This window comes from Hippoglossus stenolepis, chromosome 11 (assembly GCF_022539355.2).
Source record: "Hippoglossus stenolepis isolate QCI-W04-F060 chromosome 11, HSTE1.2, whole genome shotgun sequence".
In the NCBI taxonomy this organism is placed as follows: domain Eukaryota; kingdom Metazoa; phylum Chordata; class Actinopteri; order Pleuronectiformes; family Pleuronectidae; genus Hippoglossus; species Hippoglossus stenolepis.
The window spans coordinates 24,711,423-24,733,692 of record NC_061493.1 but is presented as its reverse complement, the minus strand read 5'-3'; the positions used below and the strand labels follow the sequence as shown (position 1 = coordinate 24,733,692).

Here is a 22,270-nt window from a genome sequence, read left to right as displayed (position 1 = left end):
TAACTCAGCAGCCCTTTCTGCTGCGCAGTCTAATCCTGCATCAAGCCTGATTGGTAACTTTCCTTATCCCAACATCTCTGCATGGACACTCAGCAAATCTGCATTTGATTGAAATTGGACATTAAGTAGAAGGACTATCATCCCTGTTGCACTATAGCTAAGCAGGATCATGCATTAGGTGACACAGAGCCAGAAATAAATCTGAGCTAAAAACAAGTAAGTTCAATGTCTATCAATCATTTAATGATTTAATCTAATTCTATGGTTTTGAATAATTTCATTTCAGATCACTTTTTCAATAAAATGAGGACAATATTAGTGCAGATGTATCAAATTATCATTTCCATGATACAGAGAAAGTGGGCAGCAGCCTGGCATCTCAGTCATCTTGATTTCTATTATTTTATGTAAAAATAATCACTAAGTCAAATAAATCTGTTTAATCCCATCACAACAAGATCGGGTTTGGATCTCAAAAACACTGAAGTTGTGCAGTGAGTGGCTCCTCTAAATGGAAGGTGAGGACTTATGTGTTGTCTTGAAAACTATCTTCTTCATAAATTACTGGACCATTTCAGAAAGATATAAAACTTCATCATTATTAAAAGGATAAAAGATCCCAAGTCGACAAGAAAATAAAAACTAGAGATATTAAGGATTTAGACATATTAGTTTTTTTACCAAACAATGGGAAACCAGCAGAGAATTGGATTTTCAGCTTTAAATAAGTAAAAACAATCAGACAAAAATGTATCATTATCACAAACTAACATTGTTGTCTGCCACCCTCTGATTGGTTAAGTGGGGAATGTAATGTCTTTTCTTCAACTCCACAGTTTATGCAGAGGTGTGTAGATTTCTACTGTCACTGGGCTTGAGGCGATAGTGTAACAAAGTCTGGCTATTTTAAACACCTGGATGCCTTCAAATAAGGTCTCGTTGACAACAGCATCAGTTCTTCTGTCCCTCTGTCTTTCTCACACTGGACCTCATACCATGTTAAGTGTAGGAGAAGCTACAGGAAATCAGTTAAATATTACAAACTTTAATATAAGATAGAGGTTGAGTTGATCAGTAGTACAGAAAGAGTACAACAGTGTGAAATGTCTCTCCTTCAGCAACAGTAGCTGCCTCAGTTCATTTCCTCATATAGATGCCCATCTCTACACTCTGAGAAGAACACATATAGAGAAGGAACCAAATCTAAGAAAGAGTTTTCAATGTATGGATCAATGTATCCCCCACATTCCATTTCTTTGAGGAATCATATTGTGTTTTCTTTCTTACTAAAGACCGGAAGCAATAAGAAATCATCCAGAAGCACACGATGTTCCATCTCCCTACCCAAAACAAGGTTCAACTCAACAGAAAAGCTTCTTTAAGGTTCAACTGGTGATCTGACACATCAATTTCTCTCGCGCCTTCACTCTCTGCACACCTACTGAGTTATATGCCTCTCATTAGAGTAAGAATGGAGTGGAGGCAGTGAGGAGAGAGACTTCTGTGGCTGGAGTTTTTATTTCAGAGTTGTGTAGTTTCCTGTCTTTGAGCTTCCACAACCTGTTTAAGTGCCCCAGCAGAGTCTGTCACTGCTGTGCAGGAGATGATCATTTGGATTTCTGCTCCACTTTATCCTCAGTCCAAGGAGATTCTGGGCATTCTTCCTCCCTGGCTCATAGAGCAATGAGAAGAGGAGGAACTGATGTGTTCACAAGATTCTGCTGATACCAGAAGAAATAAATCACGTTGATTCACCCAGTGTAATTCTGGAATAAATGCTTTCAGTGCTCACCACCTACTATGAGCATCTTTCAATATTGACATGATCTGAGTTCTGCGGCTGATTGCTCAAAGACAATGGCTCTATATTCAGTTAGAGACAATTCACACTCTCTGCAGTTTGGGAATTGAACCACTTTTTGTGTATAATGTAACATTCTGTTAGAATGGAAGCCAGTAAGAAGAATGCAGGAGGCCAGTCTGGTGAGCATGTTGTGATGAGTGTGTTAGTCACTTGCCAGTTGAACTGCTGGAGCACGACTCCTCTCTCTTCTCGTTCAGCTGCTTGACTCAGCCTCCTCCTGGGTCTCCCTCGTCTCTCTTAGATCTGGACTTTCTCTTCCTCCACACCTGTTTTGCTTTCAGTTGGTTTCTTGCAGCGCACTACCTTTGGTTTGTATTTGGGGATCTTGTGTATTTGAACTTCAACAAAATAACTGAGGTGGTAAAAGATGGATCCCCTCTTTGGGTTTGAAGCTGTGACATGATCATGTTTTATAAACCTAATGATAAGTAAATCAGTACATCCACTATACAACGAAAATCGCTGGTGAGGAAAAGAAGAATTACAGTCAAATGCTAGATGGTAAACATCAGAATGAGATAGAAGATTGCAAGTTCAGCTGCTGTCTGATTCTTCAGACAGAAAAGATCTAGTTCCCAGACTACCACAAAAGTTTGAAGGTCTTTGAGACCAAAAACTCCATGAAAGATAATAACTCTGTCTCAATCACTGAAGGATTTCAATTTTATTTTATATAACTAATATTCATGAAACCATGAAATTGATGTTTTCAGAAAAGCCATACAATCCCAGACTCAACATGTAAACTACAAAGATGAGAGGACCATGTTAGATTTTTATGACGTTGCACACACATGCAAGAAATATCCTGCAGAACCTGATGATTGTGAATTTGTTTTATTTGTGACAAACATCATCCCACAAACCACTGAGGTTTAACAAGTGAGTGTCTCCCTCTGGTGGATGTTGATGTGTCTTTACGTCCACAATAGTTTCCTGTGAGTTAAGTTCCTGTCTGCTGTGGAGCTCAAGGCCTGGTAGTACACAACAAGTCATCCTCCATGAAGTCTGCAGAGTTTGACTCATTTCTATAAGTTTGGTTGATGTGACAGGAAAATCAGACAGAGTTGGATGAATGGATCCATTCCTCTGTGAGCCATAGGCCAGACTCCAAGTGGATCTCTGTATTGCAGTACCACTGGTTGCTATATTTAGAATGGATCAGATTATTTACAGGTCAGTTGATCTCCAATATTCCCTCTGAAAAACTATAACTAGACTTTCACAGAAAATTGCTCATATTTTATCTACAGACCCACTTTTGCAAGATGAGTGTGTATATCGTCAGTCTGAAGAAGATCAGCTGTCATGAACTCAACTAGTTCTATAAACTTTTCTTCTAAATGTAGAGATTTGCTCTTACAAGAGTAAATTAACTAAACTCAAAATAAACCTCCCTGTCCACTTAAAATCAGAGAAGAAAGTTAGATAATTCCACAGGTTCAATGGAACAGATTAGTTATGTTTCCTATGGGGAAGGGAGGAAGTAAAAACTTCAAAAAGAGGTGAAACACAACATGTAAGAATATGTATGTAGTGGTTGATAAACAGAATGGAAATAATGTCTTTACATACAAGTAAAGAATGAAACAAACTCAAGCAGCTCTCTGCTGCTGGGGTCGTCCTCAACATCCAAGCTGATTGCAACCTCCAACATCGCCTGCTGGACACTCCAAGCAATCTCAACTGGTGGGATTGGACTTCAAATAGCGGGACAGTCCTTATTCTGGTAGTGTTTGGTCTTCCTCAGCAGAAGTTAGAAAGTAGCTGGAATCAGTTGGCGTCCGTCGCACCAGTTTTGCCCAACTATGCTGGGCTCTGTTTTAACTCCAGTAACAACGATTTCATATGAATTAAACTTTATTCTTCTGATAAAAGAAAAAAAAAGCTCAAGTGTCACTTTCGCGATTAACATGAACCATGAGCAGTTTGATTTCACCTGGTTTAAGACATTTGAAGTGACGGATGAGATCCTGATTCCTAGACTCACACACAAAGTTTGAAGGTCTGCTGACACCCAAAACTCTCCACATGCAGTGAACCTTCTGTCTTAATCATGGACTTACAGTATGTTCCCTATATTCATATTCAAGCAAACTACTTGCAAATTTTCTTTTTAGAAAAATAATGATCAAACTCAAACACATGTCTGAGAGATGAGGATTAAGCAACTGAACCCTGCATGTTTCCCACACACATTTAAAATATCCTAAGAACTGATGGCGTTGTATCAGGAATTTGTTTATTGTGAGCTCTGAAACATCTATCCTGACTCCACTATGGGTTTCAACAGTGGTCATCTACCTCTAATTACAGAGACTGATGAGATTTTTATCTTTACTCCTGGTTTTACAGAGGGCTGTGCTGTTTACCTGTCCTGCCCCAGGCAGAAGAGCCTGGCGAGTACCAGCAGAGTCTGTCCTGCAGCAGAAGGAGATCACAGTTTGACATCATTTTCAGAACTAAATTAGAGTGGGAACAACTGTTTTTCTAAACTTCAGAGAATCTGAACTATTGTCCACATTGAGCCACAGGATATATGGAGGAGCTGGTGCTTGTCCTGGGACACTGTCGATACCAAATAAATAACTCCTATTGTTCACTTTGAGTCATGAATTCTGAGATAAATGCAAAGTCACACCTTCTGCACTGAGAGACTCTACCATTGTTGACGATCTAACAGTTCTTCAAGCTGGTGCTAAAGGAACAAAATGCGCTCTATTGTTAGGATTCAAATAATTCACTCTAATTTCAGATGAACCTTACACAGTGCTGTATAATGTAACAAACCTGGTGGGAGTGAAGGAAGCAGTAGAAGATAGAGACTGGGTGCACCACAGTGAGGAAGCATATTTGAATCCAGGTAGTGTTGGTGCTTTGTAGATTCAGACACCTGTGCACTGAACTCTTGAAACTCCTCTCTCTTCCCTGATTCAGTAACATCTCCTGGGTCTCTTTCAAATCTCTCCTATGATCTGGACTTTCTTCCTCACACTGAGCTGTATGTTGGTTTCAAATTTTTATTCAGGATTTACAGCATTTGAGGATCTTGTTGTTAACCCTGAACCTAACAAAAAGGTAGCTTTAAGGGTGGTAAAAAGGTGTATCCTCTTTAGGTTTGACATATATTTGTAAGTCATGCTATAAACCTAATGATGATAAATCTGTTGCATCACTACTACCAATCAACTAAGGCGAGGAAGAGAGTCTGAATAAATACCAGTGGTGGCTCATCAGAATAGATAGAGTTTCAAGGACCTCATTCTTTCATCAGTTACACCAGATAAGAAAAGGATCTCAGTTCTAGACTCTTTACACAAGGTTTGAAGGTCTTTGAGACCAAAACTCCACACAATATGACAAACCTTGTCATAATCACACTGGACTTCAGTCATAATTTTTATATCAACATGTTCCTTCAAAAACAGCAAGTCTGATGTTTTTCTAGATAAATAATGATCAAACCTCAACATATCAAGCCTGAAGATTTGGACAGCATTGAACCCTGTGTTTCACACATTTAAATATCCTACAGATCTGGTGAGTTATCTCAAGATTTATTTAATATTGAAATAACGTATCTGAAGCCAAGGTTTAACAGTGGTGACTCCCTCAATGGACAGTAAGTGTTATCTCTCTGCCCTGCTCCACAGGTTTTTGTAAATTGTGATTTTCCTCACTGTGACTTCATAGGCACGTGGCTACAACAGAATCAGACGGCTGCTTTGGATCTTCAGAGGAAGGCGATGGGATTGGTGAATAATCTCTCCAGAATGATCGTCTACTTGTGTTTCTTCTTTCCCACCGAAGCGGCTCAGGATCATTTGGGGCTGTTGGTTCAACCCTGTTTGTGCCAGAGGAGGTTGCTGCCGCGCCAGGCTGCTGACGTATCGACGCTTCGATGTTGCGCAAGCACTGCCCGGTCGCAGTAAAATCTTCTGGTTTTGGCACAGTGTCTTACATTGTGCTCACTTCTGTAAGGCTGTGTTACCAATCAAATTAAACAAGGTCGGAACAAATGTTGTGTTCGTCTCAGGGCTTTAGAGTTGTGTTTCCATGTTGCAAGACACAGAGCAGCCAGCAGCACTGCAGAGATGAATATCTCAAAGGCATCATATCTGCAGTGTTGAGTCACTGTGGGTGAAAGAGGAAAAGCTGCTAGTCTCTGTAATTTTTGAAGACTCAGACCTGAAGGAGGAATCTCTGACCCTGTTGAGCCCCGACTCACAACACCCCTCTTACACTTTTCATTCATCTGTCCCATGTTTGCATCTTGTCTTATATCAGTAGTGTTTGAAATATCTGGTTTTTCCTCCTTCACACATCTGCTTTCTTAGATTCACTTTGCTCCAGAGAGAGTGAACAAACTTAGGCTCTCCCAAACTCTTTTATATCTCTTATCAGAATATATCGCCCTCTAGTGGAGGTAAGAAGCTGAGGTGAGCAGTGAGGAGAGGAGGCTTCTGGCAGCTGGAGTTTTTGTACAGAGTTGTGTAGTTTCCTGTCGCTGTGGGCTGCAGAGCACAGTAGTACACAGCAGAGTCTGTCACTGCAGCAGAGGAGATCTGCAGTTGGACTCCATTTCTCTCCTGGTTCAGTTCAGCTGTCAGTCGAGGGTTTCGAGGAGTCGCTCTCAGCACTTGAGGCTCTTGTGTATCAGTGATCAGGAGAAGATAGTGAGGAGCTGATCCAGGATCCTGTCGATACCACTGGAGATTGTCAGCTTTAACAGAATATTTACAGGACAGAGTAACAGTACTGCCCGATGCTGAAAACACCTCAGCACTGTTGGCGGTGACATCATCTTCCAAGCTGTGACCTAGTGATGGAAACCACATGTTCTATTCAGACTAATGTTCCAAAGTGACTTGTCCATGGCTTGAATGTTGATCCTGATGAAATGATCCTGTTAATGGCAGACTCAACAGTTATTAGTGGTGAAGTGGTGACATCTTTATCATCTAGATTTGTGATGTGGACATTTTTAATCTTTAACAGGAACTAAAAGAATATCCAAACAAGATGTCTTCCTGTTTCAGGTTTTCTTTTCTAAATCATACGAACCTACAAGAGCTGAGAAGAACAGAAGTGAAGCCAGTTTCTCCATGTTGACAGTGAAACTGACGGTTCAGTCTGATGTTCTCAGCTGGAATCAAATCGTTTGAACCAATCAGCTTCCTCTGCAGCCACTGGGAGGAGAGCAGGGCTCCCCCCCTCACACCTGCTGGTTATACTGTACTGCACATGTATACTGTACCTATCACTTAGTACTGCATTACTGCATCAAATGTCTATAACTGAATGGTTTCCTCAGTTTGATGAACACACACTGTATAAACATATAGATACATGTTTATACAGTGTGTGTACATGTATTTATATATATATTTCTTTAACTGTTAGAACAGTGCAGCTCATTGGTCAGCACCGTCACATGACTGTAATTGGTCCAATCACAGGCTCTGTTGTTAGTGGGTCCCCAGCCGGAAGTCCTCGGTTAATGTTCAGTCGGTGGAAACATCGTTAACGTGTTTGAATAAACCGGAGAATCCGCTCGTTCCGGCTCCAGCTGCTGCTACAAACCGTTAACGGTCACCGGTGCTTCACGGAGCGGAAGCTAACCGGACAGCTAGCCGCTAACGTTAGCCGCGGCTCGGTGCCGGTCAGAGGTGAGCTCTGTTAGCATTAGCATTAGCATTCTTCAGAGGTCTGAGCCAGTGACAGGTGACCACACCCGCTGCTGGTAGCACGTCCCGGGTCCTGCTGCCTGACCGAGGACACGAAGCTCCATGTTAACATCTGAGCCTTTAATCTGTGCGTGTACCAGGACACACGCCCCAGAGACACCAGCAGGACCTGTAGTCCTCTCACCAGTCCGGCCCTCGGTTCGACCGAGCTGCTGGGAGAACGCGGCTGTGGACCCTGGTCTGCACGTCTCTGTGGGTCAGTTCTGCTGTAAACAGGTTGGTTTAGATCTGAGCTGCAGTTCTCAGACCAGTGTTGTCTCCTGACACGTGACAGGACACAACAGTGTGTTATGATCTCTCCTGTTCACACTGGCTGAGGCTACATCCACGTTACTGTGCTTCAGCTTTAAAGCATCACTGTTGCTATGGTTACGCCTGACAGCGTTTCCAGCCTCTAAATTAGAGACTTGTTTAAACTGGTCTTAGTTCCCATCAGTCACGTGACTCGACGACCAGCGGTGAACACAAAGCTAACACTTCCTGTCAGTTACAGTTCCACCTCGTCGTCCCTGCTCTGACTCTTCATCATCACTGCTCCTCCTTCAGAGGAGTTTCTGTTACTAAGCAACCAACTGCAGAGACAATCTACTTCCTGTTTACGTCTATTTCTGAATTGTACTTAAATGGTCAGAGACCTTGAACATCTCAAAAACCACAAACAGTTTTTTAAATGTGTATTTGTTGGGTTTCTCTGTATGGAGACAGGATTTGTGTTGGATGGTGGAGAGCGGACAGGAAACCAGAGCTGTGGCGGTGCCTGGTGGGCGTTTCGATAGGTGGCACAGTGTGGGTTTCATGTTTGTCGCTGTCTTCCTCAGCTGGTTCTTGTATGGGAGAGTGATTGTCAAACATGAGTGTGGAGCCAGACGCCCTGGCTGTGGTCAACCAGCTGAAAGACCTGGCTGCCGACCCCATGAACCGCAGGGCCATCGTCCAGGACCAGGGCTGCCTGCCGGGACTCATCCTCTTCCTGGACAACCCAAACCCTCAGGTGGTCTACGCCGCCCTGCTGGTGAGCTGCGTTCACACTCACCCTCCTGCAGAAAACTTCAGGATGAGGCACGGCTGGTTGTTATGCTTGCTGATGATTGTGATTGGTTGGTGTTGCAGGCGATTCGTTACCTGGCAGAATGTCGAGCCAATCGGGAGAAGCTGAAGGGGGAGTTGGGGATGATGCTGAGCCTCCAGAATGTCGTACAGAAGTGAGTCTCATTGATGTGACGTGGACACGACTCCGACTTTAAAGGGATAGTTCACCCAAAACAGCACTGCAGCCAAATCCAATACAATCGAAGTTACTGGTGATAACTTCTTCAAACGTAAAAACACAATGTCCTGGCAATTTCTGCAATCCCACTTTAACAACGAGGAACGAGACACAATTCTCTTACAGTATTATCACACTTTAATGCTCCGAGCATGGTGCATACGACAAAGGTCAGTTTGTAATATGCACCCCGATGGGAAACAGTTCTTTGTCTTTATACATTTGGCTCATCCCTCCCACTCTGGTTGGGGTTGTTACAAAGTCAAAGGTCAGGATCTTCTGATGACATCAAGGCAACAATGCCTTAGTTAAAGCAATTAACTCATTCAGTTGTACAGGATACAGCATGATGAAGGTTACATTGTATGAGATTCAATCATGATCAATCAAAGGGGAAATTAACATGAACATATTGTGGTCAAAATGTTACATTTCCCTTACAACAACATGTCTCCATACTGCTCCTGTGGTGTCATCCAAGTGTCCGTCAGCCCAACTTTCAAATTGAACTCGAAACAAGGTCATTTACACCTTGTTTTTAGCCTAAATGTCTCCAGAAGTGTTTTGTGGACTCAAACAAAATAATTATGTCAAAGACACAAAACATGAACCAAAAACCACATGACTCAAACACAACAGTCTGGTTGTTCCTGACAGATTCACTCTGAGTTTGGTCTTGTTGTGTCATCCAGATCGACCACTCCCGGAGAGACAAAGCTGTTGGCGTCTGAGATCTACGAGCTCCTGCAGGCGACCTGCGACGCTGACTCGGAACCAGCCGAGGACGCTGTCAGCAGCCGCCGCAAAGCCCAGTTCTTCCTGGGCTCCAGCAACAAGAGAGCCAAGACGGTCATCCTCCACATCGACGGGCTGGACGACTGGGTGAGCAGAGAGCTGGCGACGAACCACTGAATTATAAATAATAATGTTGGAGGTTCAGGGTGAAAGTTTGTTTTGGTCCTCGTCAGAGTCGGAGGAGTCTGTGTGAGGAGGCTCTGCTGAAGATCAGAGGAGTGATCAGCTTCACCTTTCAGATGGCCGTGAAGAGGTGCATCGTCCGGATCCGGTCGGACCTGAAGGCCGAGGTGAGGCGAGACATGGTGATGATAGAAACTGTTCACAAAGATCGAGCTGCACATTTCTTTTTTACCAGCTCAAACTAAAAGTGTTGATATCATCAAAATTCAAACTGATGAAGAAAATGTATTTTAATCATGTGATTATTAATTTGTTTGAATTTCAGCTGAAGTATGAGCTGCTCTATGAAGTGAAATTATAATTAGGTTTCATATTTAATAAACTCATCTGTAAATATGTAACTTCAATTAAAGTCTGGTGAGCAGGTTATTGTCAATGAGTGAGTTGGATGAAGTGATGAATCACGTGACTGTTTTTTCTTTTCAGTCTCTGGCGTCTGCGATCGCCTCCACTCAGGTGATGAGTGCTCAGCAGGTGGTGAGAGGAGAAAATGGAGACGAGGTCAGTTTCAGCTTCAGTCACTTCACGGTGTCCAAAGGTCACAGGAACAAAAACTCCCAAAGAAAAGCTTTAAAATCCTTAAAGAATAATGAACCTGAGCATCAAGTGTCCTGCTCCAGTAAGACCAGTTTATTTTTCAACATCTACACAAGACAGCATTTTACTTTAGTGTCGGTCAGAGAAATCACTTATTATGTAAAGTAAAGCCGACCCTCCCCACAACTTAATTCCTGAAGTGGCGTTAGCATGAGATAATCCTTCACACCAGGAGGGGGCAGCAGAGTCCTCGTGACCCTGAACCACAGCTGCAGCCAAAATGGAACCGTTTTCACACGAGTCTGTAAAACAGTGTCTGGACATTTCCTGTAGTTAGTGTTTGTGAAGCAGCAGCAGGTTGTCGGGTCCGACTCGTTCACACCAACAGGAACATGAGGGGAACATCCAGGCGAGGGGCGGAGCCTGTAGAGCAGCAGGGGCGGAGCCTGTAGAGCAGCAGGAGGCCGGACATGACGTATAAACTCTGCTGTGGAAAGATCAGTGTTGTTGTTTACAGCTCATCCACACCGGCGTCGGCCCTCATCACCAAAAGATCTGGAACCTCCTCGTGTTTCCAAGTTGACGTCTTCGTCTTCTGCGTGTACGGCTCCTCTTCTTCATCCTGAGATCTTTGTGTTCTTCCAGTTTCACGTCCGTCACGTGTTAGAAACCTCATCAACACGTCCACTCGCTCACTGGGAAGCTTCCACACATTGTCCTGCTGTCTCCTCACATGAACTCACTCTGACATGTTACAGATGTTTTACTAGGAGGCTGCAGGAGAAGATCCAGAAAATGTCCAGAGACACTGACTCAGACATTTGTTCTCACATAGAGAACCTGGAGAGGAACATGTGAGGAACATGTGCAGACTTTAGTCCATGTCTGAAAACAGCTGAAAACAAGCTATCAATTCATTTTCGGTTTGAAGCCACTCACTGTCTCTGAGTCACAAGATCACATTGTCTTTGTTTCATGGTCAAACTCCCAAACAGACTCAACTAAACATTAATATGATGGATATTGAAGTGAAGGTGTATAGTGACCAGCAGGTTATATCATTATTGGGTTTCCATGCAACCAACCAATCTCTTTAAAATGTTAAATTACTAATTGTATTCGATTCAAAAAGAAAGAGGACCCACAACGTTACTTCACATGCACACATTTTAAGTTAATATTAGTCTTTATAAAACTAATCTGCAGCCACTTCACTGAATCCATCAGAACCATTGAGCCTGTCCTCTTCCCTGTCGCTGTCTCCAGGTGTTGATTTCGTTTGCGGAAAACGGTTCGGTGGAGGTGGAGCAGAACCTGGACTTGCCCGACTACCTGCCAGAGGACGAGAGTCCCTCTCAGGAACCCGACAAGGCGGTGACCCGGGTGGGATCCAACCAGGACGGGGCCAGCTGGCTCGGGGCCGCCACCAACTTCCTTTCCCGCTCTTTCTACTGGTGACCCCCCATTAAACCTCCTGCCTCCTCTCGGAACCAAAACCTACCAGCTGCCAAATCTCAGCGCTGTCAGTGTTACTGCGACCGGTGTCACAGTCGAGAGGAGACCATCTCCAACAACCCCATCGTGGTTTTGAAGTTCCTGCTGGAGAGCTGTGAAGAACTCTGTAAACTGGTCTTACTAACTAACTGCAGGCGTCCTGCAAGGAGCCGAACAGACCGCAACAAGTTAAAATATGGAGTCATGAGCAGGTCGTTGCTGGCCTCTTACCTTTTTGTTATTTATTTGAGCAGAAACTTTCCTTCCTGCAGTTTGAGGTCAGCTGATTCCTCACTTCCTGTCATCCACAGACGTCCTGCTCCGGCTGCAGCTAACTGCTGTTTTCTCTCATCTGTCCATCAGTCTGGAGAAGAGTCCAGAAGTCACATGATCAGGAAACAGGAAGTCAAACTTAAGAAAGTTTGTGGAGCCATGTTACTGAAGTTTTATTTGACCTTCCTTCTTTTCAGTGACATCAAACAGCCACAAGGTTTTGAACATTTTGCACATTTGAACCTGAGGTTGATGTTTTTACGTAGAGTAGAAATCTGTGTTTTTAACACTGGACCATGTTACACAGGATTCATCCCCATTCCCACCTGACGTTATTCACCTGGGTAATCGGATTACAACCAGTCTGATCACATGACAGTTCAGGTGTAGATCCACCTCAGTGAAGGCAGATTGTGTTTGGACTCATTGAGCCTCATGTAAGAACCGTTCATACAAACAGGTTTGTTGTTTAATGGTGCGTTTGAGTGATTTAGGAGAAGTTGCATCAGTAACCAGTTTTCTTACAGGTATGAACAGAATTTGAGTTTTCCAGACTTGAGTCCGGACGCCCGACGGTTCGGGTCACAGTGTCTAGGTCGTGTACCTTTTTTTAAAAAAAAAATTTAAAAAAAAAACTTTTTGTGTGATCAGGGAAAACATCTCGTTCAGACAGAAAACAGAGCGCCTGTCCGATTTCTGTCGGCTCAGCATTTGTATGTGAGATATTTTAGCTTCATTTCTGGAAAGTGGGTCAGGGTTTGTGGAGACATGATGTCGTCCATCTTTATGAAAGTCTACGATTTACTCAAATACACACAGGTGGCGTTCATCGCGTTTATCATCACTCTTTTCTGAAGCTGAAACTGACGAGTCGTACAAACAAATGTAAGAGGAACTTAAACGAAGAACACGAAAATGTTCTTGCATGAGGCTCATGTGACACTGAACACAGGCAGCAAAGATTTAACGTCAGGTGTGAACCTAGAACAATACAAGCTTTATAAGTGATTCTCAGTCATCCAGGTCAAGGTATGTTCAGGACATGTGAATATCACGAAGTTTAAAAAATCCAGTTGAACAACAAGATCACAAACTGAGATTAAAGAGAGATGAAGCTTCAGCATTAAACACAAACTTTAATCTTGTGTGAATAATTTCCTTCAAAGTCTACAGACTCTGTTTAGCTGGAACTGGACAGTGGAAGTGAATCACATGGTGAAAATGAAAAGTTACTGAATTTTATTTCCAGCAGTTTCCTGTGAAATTGATCAATATTCAGGACTTCAGACCTTCAGACTCTTCAGTTTAGTCTGAACCTAAATATCAGGTGTGAAAGGTCCAACATAAGAGGTGGTCTGGATCAAACTGTTTGAGTGAAAAAACCTTTAAACCAGATTAAATTGAAACAATGGAACAAAAGACAGAGTTCAGACAGGAGAGAAAACGACCTTTAATGACCTTCCTGGTAACGTCCTGTAACTAGCTGGGGGGTTTTATTTTGAAAATCCAGGGTTTTGGGTGGGGTTTCTGGTAACTTCCTGTAACTATCTGGGGGAGGGGTTTCATTTACAAAATCCAGCCTCAAAGCATAAAACATGTCACTTCCTGTCTCTGTAAGGATGAGTCAATATTTCCATGTGGATGTGATCAGGGGCGGGGCTGTGATCATGTGACAGAAGGTTTGGACTGGTGACCAGTGAGTCAGTGACTCAACCCACTGGAACAAACACATTGTTGCTCAACACATCCCCCTCCTCTGTGTGTGCAAGGGACTAACCAGCCAGGTGAGTCAGGGAAGAGACAGATCCAGGCTCTGGCACAACCCTCGAACAAATAGCTCTAGTTCAAAAACTATAACTCCGATCTGGGAAATAACAACACAGCGAGAATCCCAAGACTTTGCCGAACAAAGAGATTTCTTTTTTATTGGTAAGAGTTAAGAAATGGGACCGTGGGAGCGAGTTAGAAAAGTTTGACTGATTTGCTCCTTCCAGAAATTTCGGAGTGAAGAATAATAAACTCGAGCAATATTAATATGCATTGCATGCATAGGCACACATAATTAACTGAAGTTCATGTCTCAAGGACATAAAAACCTTTTCTTATTAAACTCAGATAAAACAGAGGTTCTGATACTTGGCCCTAAACACCTCAGAGACACATTATCTAATGATGAAGCTGCACTAGAAGACATTGCCCTTATCTTTGATCCTGATTTGTCCTTTGATTCTCATTTAAAACACATTTCTAGGACCGCCTTCTTCCACTTACGTAACATCTCAAACATCATGTCTCAAAAAGATGCAGAAGAACGAGTCCAGGCCTTTGTTCCATCCAGACGTGATTATTGTAATTCCTTATTCTCAGGCTCCAGCAGGAAGTCGTTAAAGACTCTGCAGTTTGTCCTAAATGCTGCAGCACGTGTCCTGAAGAGAACCAGGACCAGAGACCACATGTCTCCTGTGTTAGCTTCACTACACTGACTTCCTGGAGCCTCAGTTCTGGAGGCAGACTCCCTCTGTACGTTGAAGATTCAAACCTTCCTTTAGGATAAAGTTATAGTTCGAGCTGGTCCAGGTTTGTCTTAGATCTTAGTTCTGCTGCTGAAGGTCTAGAATGTCGGGGTCACGTGACACATGGAGCTTCTCTTTCCTCTTCTCCCTCTTTATCACATTAATGTCTCATCAACATGTTACTGACGTGACTTCTTCACCAGAGTTCTGCTGCTCCATCACTTGTGGATCCAGGATCAAAGCTGCAGCCACATCGTGGATCCTGATGTGGATCACAGACTGTGATCATGGTGGTGGATCATGATCTATGGTCCATGATCACAACCAGACTTCTTGATACACAACATGTCTCCTCACATCTTCTACCATCACTGAGAGGAAGTCCTCAGTTCCTCTGCTCCTTCATCTCCATCACACATTCTGTATAAACACTTTAAACATGAAGTTACAAACTGGTTCTTCTCATGTAGTGAATCCTGTTGTTGTGTTGATGTGTTCAGTTCCATCAGCATCTGTTGGACTTGTGTCCTGGGAGAGGATCCTCACATGGGACTCTCAGGTTTCTACGGTTTTTGAATTTGATTGAATTTGACTCTCAACCTTTTACACACCAAAATTAATGGGAACACGCAGCTTCTTTAAACGGAGGTAAACCCCATTTAACGGAATTAGAGTTTGCCTCAGTTTTTCTTCCCTGATGCATTATGGTCAACGTCATGAACGCACCAACTGAGGCGCTCTCTCACCACGCTGTCGGGTTCACCTGGGCGTCATGTCTGATTGGAGGCGATAAAAACCTGCACAGTCATTTGACCCGAGAGTGAACGACCTTTGAACCCATTCTGCAAAAAGCTGGTTGTTCGGGGTGTTAGTGGTTTTTGACCAGTGGAAAAGAGGCTTTATTAGATTATATAAAAATGGATGACGCTGAAAGAGGGAGGCGGACCCAGGTACAAATGAACACTCCTGCGTCACAGCGATGGCTCGAGCAGCAGCAGCCTTCTGAACGAGACCTGTGAACACACCGCCACAGTGTGGGATCGACTGAAGATAAAAATGTGGACAAGTTTGTTCATGTCCTGCTGAGACAGGAACATGAAGCAGCTGCTGAGTTTCTGTAAAGTTTCTCTGATTAAAACAAACTAAACATAAAATGCCTTCTGATCCTCGTCGTTATCTTAGCGAGCTTCCTCACACACTACGATCTTCACCCACTGCTCTCATGACTCTTCTGTTCCTATAATGTTTTCGTTTTCTAACGATATCATGTCGGACTGATAAAGCAGAACGTCGTCAGCGTAGAGTGAGTCATGTGACACAAATCGTGTCACAAGAAAATCAACCTTTTCGGTGTCTCCAGCTACTTTGTAGCCGGTGTGTTGTGTCACTCTGGGCTGGCAGCAGAACTTTCATTTATCTGAAATGATGCAAACCTGAGATAATGATTAATTAACACTTTAATAGTCACGTTTTCCTAAATGTGTCATAGTTGTAATTTGCACTTTTGACGTGTTTTATCTGAAGCTTTACTTGATTCGTGTGTAACGAACAAACCAACCTCATTCTAGACTTTCACATAACTTTAGTGACGAGTTGTGTGTTTGTATAAAGGAACCGCCCTAAACTGGTTTCAATCATATTTTTCAGATCGATTCCAATTCGTGCAAATTAATGATGAGTCATCTGTGCGCAACAAAGTTAACCACGGTGTTCCACAGGGCTCTGTGCTCGGCCCAATTTTATTAACCTTATATAAGCTTCCACTAGGAAACATTATCAGGACACACTCTGTAAATTTCCACTGCTATGTGGATGACACCCAGTTATACTTGTCAATAAAATCTGAACAATGTCATCAATTAACTAAACTCCAAGCATGTCTCAAGGACATAAAAACCTGGATGACCCGCAATTTTCTCTTATTAAGCTCAGATAAGACAGAGGTTCTAATACTTGGCCCTAAACACCTTAGAGATACATTATCTAATGATGAAGCTGCGCGAGACGACATCGTCTTTGCTTCCAATGAAACAGTCAGGAACTTGGGAGTGATCTTCGATCCTGATTTGTCCTTTAATTCACACTTAAAACTAATTTCTAGGACCGCCTTCTTCCACTTGTGTAACATCTCAAAAATCATGTCTCAAAAAGATGCAGAAGAACGAGTCCAGGCCTTTGTTCCATCCAGACGTGATTATTGTAATTCCTTATTCTCAGGCTCCAGCAGGAAGTCGTTAAAGACTCTGCAGCTTGTCCTAAATGCTGCAGCACGTGTCCTGACAAGAACCAGGACCAGAGACCACATGTCTCCTGTGTTAGCTTCACTACACTGGCTTCCTGTTACATTTAGAATAGAATTTAAAATTCTCCTCCTCACCTTCAAGGCCCTTAATAACATGGCACCATTATACCTTAAAGAGCTGATAGTACCTTATCAACCCACTAGAGCCCTGAGCTCCCAGAATTCAGGCTGTCGTCCCTAAAGTCTCTAAAAGTAGAGTAGGAGCCAGAGCTTCAGCATCAAGCTCCTCTCCTGTGGAATCATCTCCCACTTTCAGTTCGGGAGGCAGACTCCCTCTGTACGTTTAAGAGTAGACTTAAAACCTTTCTTTACGATAAAGCTTATAGTTAGAGCCGGTCCAGGTTTGTCTTAGACCTGCTCTTAGTTCTGCTGCTGTAGGTCTAGAAGGTCGGGGGACACATGACACACGGAGCTTCTCTTTCCAGCTTCTCCTTCCTCTTCTCAATCGTTATCACATCAAAGTAATTCATATCCCATCACTACATGTTACTGACTTGACTTCTTCCCCGGAGTCCCTTTGCCTTATCGTCTGCAGATCCACATCGTGGATTATGATCTGTGGATCGCGTATCAGAGATCGTAATGGTGGATCCAGTATGATGCTTCTGTATCGTGTTGGCATCTGATGGTGGTGGTGGACCACGACCGAGGTGGCAGCTGATGGTGGATCCTCATGGTGGCAGTGGACAATGACTGTGGACGATGGTGGCATCCGATCTTGATGGTGGATCCTGACCGTAGACTATGATCACAACAAGTCTGCTTGATATATAATATTTCTCCTCAGATACTCGACCATTACTGACAATAATCCATCAGTTCATTGACCTTCAGCTACAAAGTGTTTATTCTAATCAAAGCTGTAAATACTCTGATCTCTCTGATGTTCTCTGTTCCACGGGACATCTGTTCACTTGTGTCCGTCCTGGGAGACGGATCCTCACATGTGTCTCTGAGGTTTCTACTGTGGTGGCAGTTTCTGTTTAATAATGATACTCTATTGTATAATAATACACACATAACATTGTCTCTAGGAAAGTTCAATTCTAACACCTGCAGGTGGGCTCACCCCACACAGCCACCTAGTGTGACGTGTACAGAATGAGCACAGAGCACAGGAGAATCACTTCACTTATACAATCAGAAGCCCCTCCGCGAGGAGCAAAGGTACACTTCAGTCTCTTGATGTCTGACCAGGTTGGGCAGAGTTCCTGTCTCAGATCTCCGTCTCACCCCCTGGTGTGCCTCTCTCTGGTGAGACAATCTGTCTCCGAGATCCCCTATCTAGATTTACAACATCAAAAGACCCCAGTCCTGTATACAATGCAGAGTTCCCCTCACCCCTCTCTATCAGACACACTAAGTAACCCCTGCAGTGAAGCATTTGCTAAGACACACATGTGGGGGTCATAAACACTTATAGCCCCCTCTGCAACTTTTATAAGTCACAGAAACACATTTGTTATCTACTTCTTCTAAATACATATCTGTTCTTCTATTTAACATTACACAAATGCAAATCTGCCATTACAATTCCCCCTTTGAGCCTAAAAGGCTCAATATCCTTTATACATCTTTATACCATCTCATCATCCTGGAAGGGAAGCATCCAGGATAGATGAGTTTCAGGAAGTTGAACATATCGTCCAATCATAGACTTGATTAAGGAAATAACCATAGTCTTAAACTCAAAAGACAATACAACAGTTCAACAACACTAGTACACACATGAAAATTCAAATAGGTTTCAACAAACTTCAATAAACATATTTTGCAATCATTCAAAAGTAGGCGTGACCATCAATTCCGCCCTTCAGGAATCTAAGTGTCCTTGTTCTTTCTCTGGACAATAGGTCATTTAAAATTTGAAACGATATGCATCATATTGTCAAAAATGTTCACTGTGTATGTGCCACAATTCGTCCTGATTATGTGACAAACACCTTCTTGGCTAGCATCTTTTCTCAAAGCCTTTCTGTGATGCAGAGTCATTCCTGACCCTAGACAGTGGGAGAAAGAGTTGGAAACCCAGCCCCCCTCTAAAGATGTTAATCTTCCATCTCCAGAGCAAACTCATCTGTTTGTGTGTGTTCTTCACAGTGCTCCCCCCCCGGGGCAAGTCCTCCAAAACCTTTCATCTGGAGACACTCACACTGTGGAACTCTCATCTCTTGATTACACACAATGAGTTGAATCTGTAAATGAGCTTGGGTCTTCTGGTGTCTTCATGGTCTCAAACCATGCATTCTCCAGGCTTTGTCAGTTCATCAGGGAAGTCGAACATGAGTTCTCCTTTTGTCCTGACTTTGATGCTCAGGTTATATTTCGCGTTTTCTTCCTGCCAAGGTTTCACATGCCATATTATTGGTGGCAGGACGACGATGACGGTGTTCATGAACAGGGAAACCATCTTTTCCCTCGAACTGCATCCCAGTCGTCCCATCAGGTGTCGTTGTTTTCCCCCTTCGGCGCTATTGTATCAGCAGTGCCCCTCGCCAACCCCTCTTCAAAGTGTTGCCTCTTCTTGAGATTAGAGACGTGTGGCCCTAATCATTTCCACACCTCTCCTTGCTTGCAAACACGAAACAATTGAAGGCTGAAGGCTCGCACACTGACACAACGCACGCTCTGTCCTGTAGAATCCACTCGTGGCTCCGGAAATCCTCCTTCAATGGCTTGCATGTCTCCAGGTTGACCTTCACTTCCGTCTGTGTGGTGAGAGGCACTTGGTTTGCACTCGTTCCATCGACGTGCTCTCCTGGTTTCCTCCTCACGTCCTTCACACAATCCTGTCTCCTGGTCTCAGATCAGCATTTTCCCTTTCTATGGATTTCGGTAGGGAGTCCATCACCTGCCTGTGGATTTTAAAGAGTACAGGGGACGGCTTTATACAATATCTACCAGTTCGTTTTTCAATGTGCTGTTGTCTCCTTCCACTGTTTGTTTCTTTCCACTGCCCTGCCACTGGCGGAATGATAGGCACGATGTTGCCTCGTGTCGATACCCATACTCACCAGCATCCTCAAAGCTGTGCTTACAAATGGGGTACCATTATCAGTGGACATCTTTTCGGAATTTCCCAACGTGGAATGAGTTCTCCGAGCAGTGTCTGCGCCACTGCTGAAGAATCCTGTCTAGATGTGGGGAAAGCTTCTACTTGCATAGCATACATGTCAACAAGAACAAGACAGTATTTATTTATTTATCTAACTTACTTAATTCAATTTAATCTTTATCAAATTCCTCTATAAATGATCAAACTGTTTGCTTGGTGGTGTATTTTTCACTTTGTGGAATCTGGATTTCTTTACCTATTTTAATTGTAATTCAATTACACGACTCAGATAAAAAAAGTTTTATTGAGTATTGTTTAGAGTGTTGTTTTTGTACACCCAATATCCTATATCTATATTCCTCCCTTTTGACACACTGACTACAGTCATGTGTCAATTCAAACTAATGAAGAAACATACATAGGTTAAACAATATCATCCATGTGACCCACATCATAAGTCTGTCATCCACCAAACACAACTGTTATCCACCAACCAGTTTATTCCTTAAACGTAGTAAATTAAATCTGTATTCTTACAAAATTATTTAATTGCGATTGACCTTTGTTTATAGCTCCTATAACCTACATTAAGTGTTATCATTAAAAATCTTTAATACGCTCTCCTCATTTGCAGACTGCATACAGTTTGCATGATAACACACACCTATCAGCACACAGATGAGTGTGAAGTGAAATAGGTTCATGAATCTCCTATTCAGTCAACTCGGCAAAATCACATGTACCCCATGCAAACCTGCTATTAGTGTTGCTCTTAACACTCTTGTCTCTAGCATATTTGCATTCTTCAGTCAATGCACAATAGTGTGATGGGAGTGGTTTAGCCTCTATTGTATCACACAGTCGTAAACCCACTTGGTTATCTCAGTTGCTGCATCCTTTGATGCTGAACTTATCACCAAACAACTATCACTCCTGCATAATTAGCTGGTTATCTCTTAAAATCTAATTCTAAACTAGGAGAAAAAACTTTTTTCTCTTTAGTTAAGAAAACTGCTACGCAATCATGTGGCTCTCCCTACTGATGTAGGGAAGAGAGTCGCATAGTTAAAAAAACATTGCATCTCTAAATAGTGATGTCTATCATCTAAGGCAATACTGTCCCATATCTGAGCCACCTGGTTGTTAAAAGGTGGGAGGTATTTTGCTCAAGCAAAATCATCCTATCAGCATATTGGCACCAGTAAAGTCATATATCACAGCGTCACATATCACACATCAAATATCACAGCTCTCTCAGCAGTTGTCGAAACTCTAAAACATTGTTTGAAGCTCTGCTTCCTTTGTTTTTCCTTACAGGAAAAAAATAGTGTGTTAACAGACAATCTTTACATATTCCATACGAGGATTCAGATATTCTTTTCTAGTTGGGTCTTATCCCTTGATCAGACCCAAAACATATTTGTGCCCGGTCCACAAACATGACGGTACCTGTTTCAACTCAGGAATATCATTAATGTTCACACCAAAACTAAAAATCGTAATATATTTTATCAAAAAATTTACCACATTCAGGAATGAGTTCAACATTCCTAATTTCATTTATCACTATGGAAAATCGTTTGCGATTAACCTTTAACCCTCTTTAAAATATCTTATTGGTATTTAATGTCTTTTCCCCTCCAGTAGTATTTTAATCAAAAGTTGATATTTTAACAAATCTTTTAGCCAATGAGTCTATCAAAACTACTAAGACAACACAGTGTTTACTATCTCAATACAACCAACTTACTTTATCCTTTCTTTAATTCACATCCTCTATAACCTTTTTAAACTTAATTTGCTCTTACTTAAAAGTCCGCTTCTCTGAGTAAATAACATCTATGTTCACATTTGTCTGAAGTCTCTCTGCCTCTGCCTTTCGCAAGAGGGTGTTACTTCCAGAGAGTAGAAAAGAGTCTAGACCTCCCATTGATATGCTAGTGTCAAATCCCCCTTTCTCTATCTAACAAATGCAGATGTTATTTAGACTCCAGTTACCTCTAATGCCCTGCGGTGTTTAAAATTTAACATACTACTCAATGAACACATCAAATCTTTACCCATAAGATTTATCAGGCAGTGTGGTAACAGCAAAAATGAATCTTAAACAATCTCCTTCAACCACATCATGAAAAATAGCAATTGTACAGTGCATCTCTCTATCACTGTTGATAGACCTGTTGCTCCAATCATTATGAGATATCCAACATTCATTCTTGGAGTAATATCACTCTTCACAT

General features: G+C 42.5%; 1 protein-coding gene and 1 gene segment (V, D, J or C); one reads left to right on the top strand and one right to left on the bottom strand.

Annotated features, from left to right (window-relative positions):
• Nucleotides 1-13,388, top strand: part of LOC118117476 (armadillo repeat-containing protein 1) — a 33,593-nt gene extending 20,205 nt beyond the window's left edge. The window contains exons 1-8 of one of the 6 annotated variants that reach the window (XR_004697790.2): nt 7,316-7,827; nt 8,430-8,623; nt 8,722-8,813; nt 9,571-9,760; nt 9,847-9,963; nt 10,283-10,357; nt 11,660-12,099; nt 12,199-13,388. Coding sequence is in view for 5 of the 6 variants with exons in the window: in XM_047341976.1 (XP_047197932.1) it covers nt 8,462-8,623; nt 8,722-8,813; nt 9,571-9,760; nt 9,847-9,963; nt 10,283-10,561 (840 nt within the window). In the remaining variant the exon portion in view is untranslated. Of the gene's footprint in view, nt 1-7,310; nt 7,828-8,429; nt 8,624-8,721; nt 8,814-9,570; nt 9,761-9,846; nt 9,964-10,282; nt 10,829-11,659 lie in introns of those variants that run through there. The other 5 variants (XM_035169728.2, XM_035169724.2, XM_035169723.2 and 2 more) reach the window with 5 other exon arrangements.
• Nucleotides 6,265-7,077, bottom strand: LOC118117482. The segment is given in 2 exon segments: nt 6,265-6,683; nt 6,929-7,077. Coding segments are annotated over 2 exon segments (462 nt in total).
• Nucleotides 13,389-22,270: the final 8,882 nt, after the last annotated feature.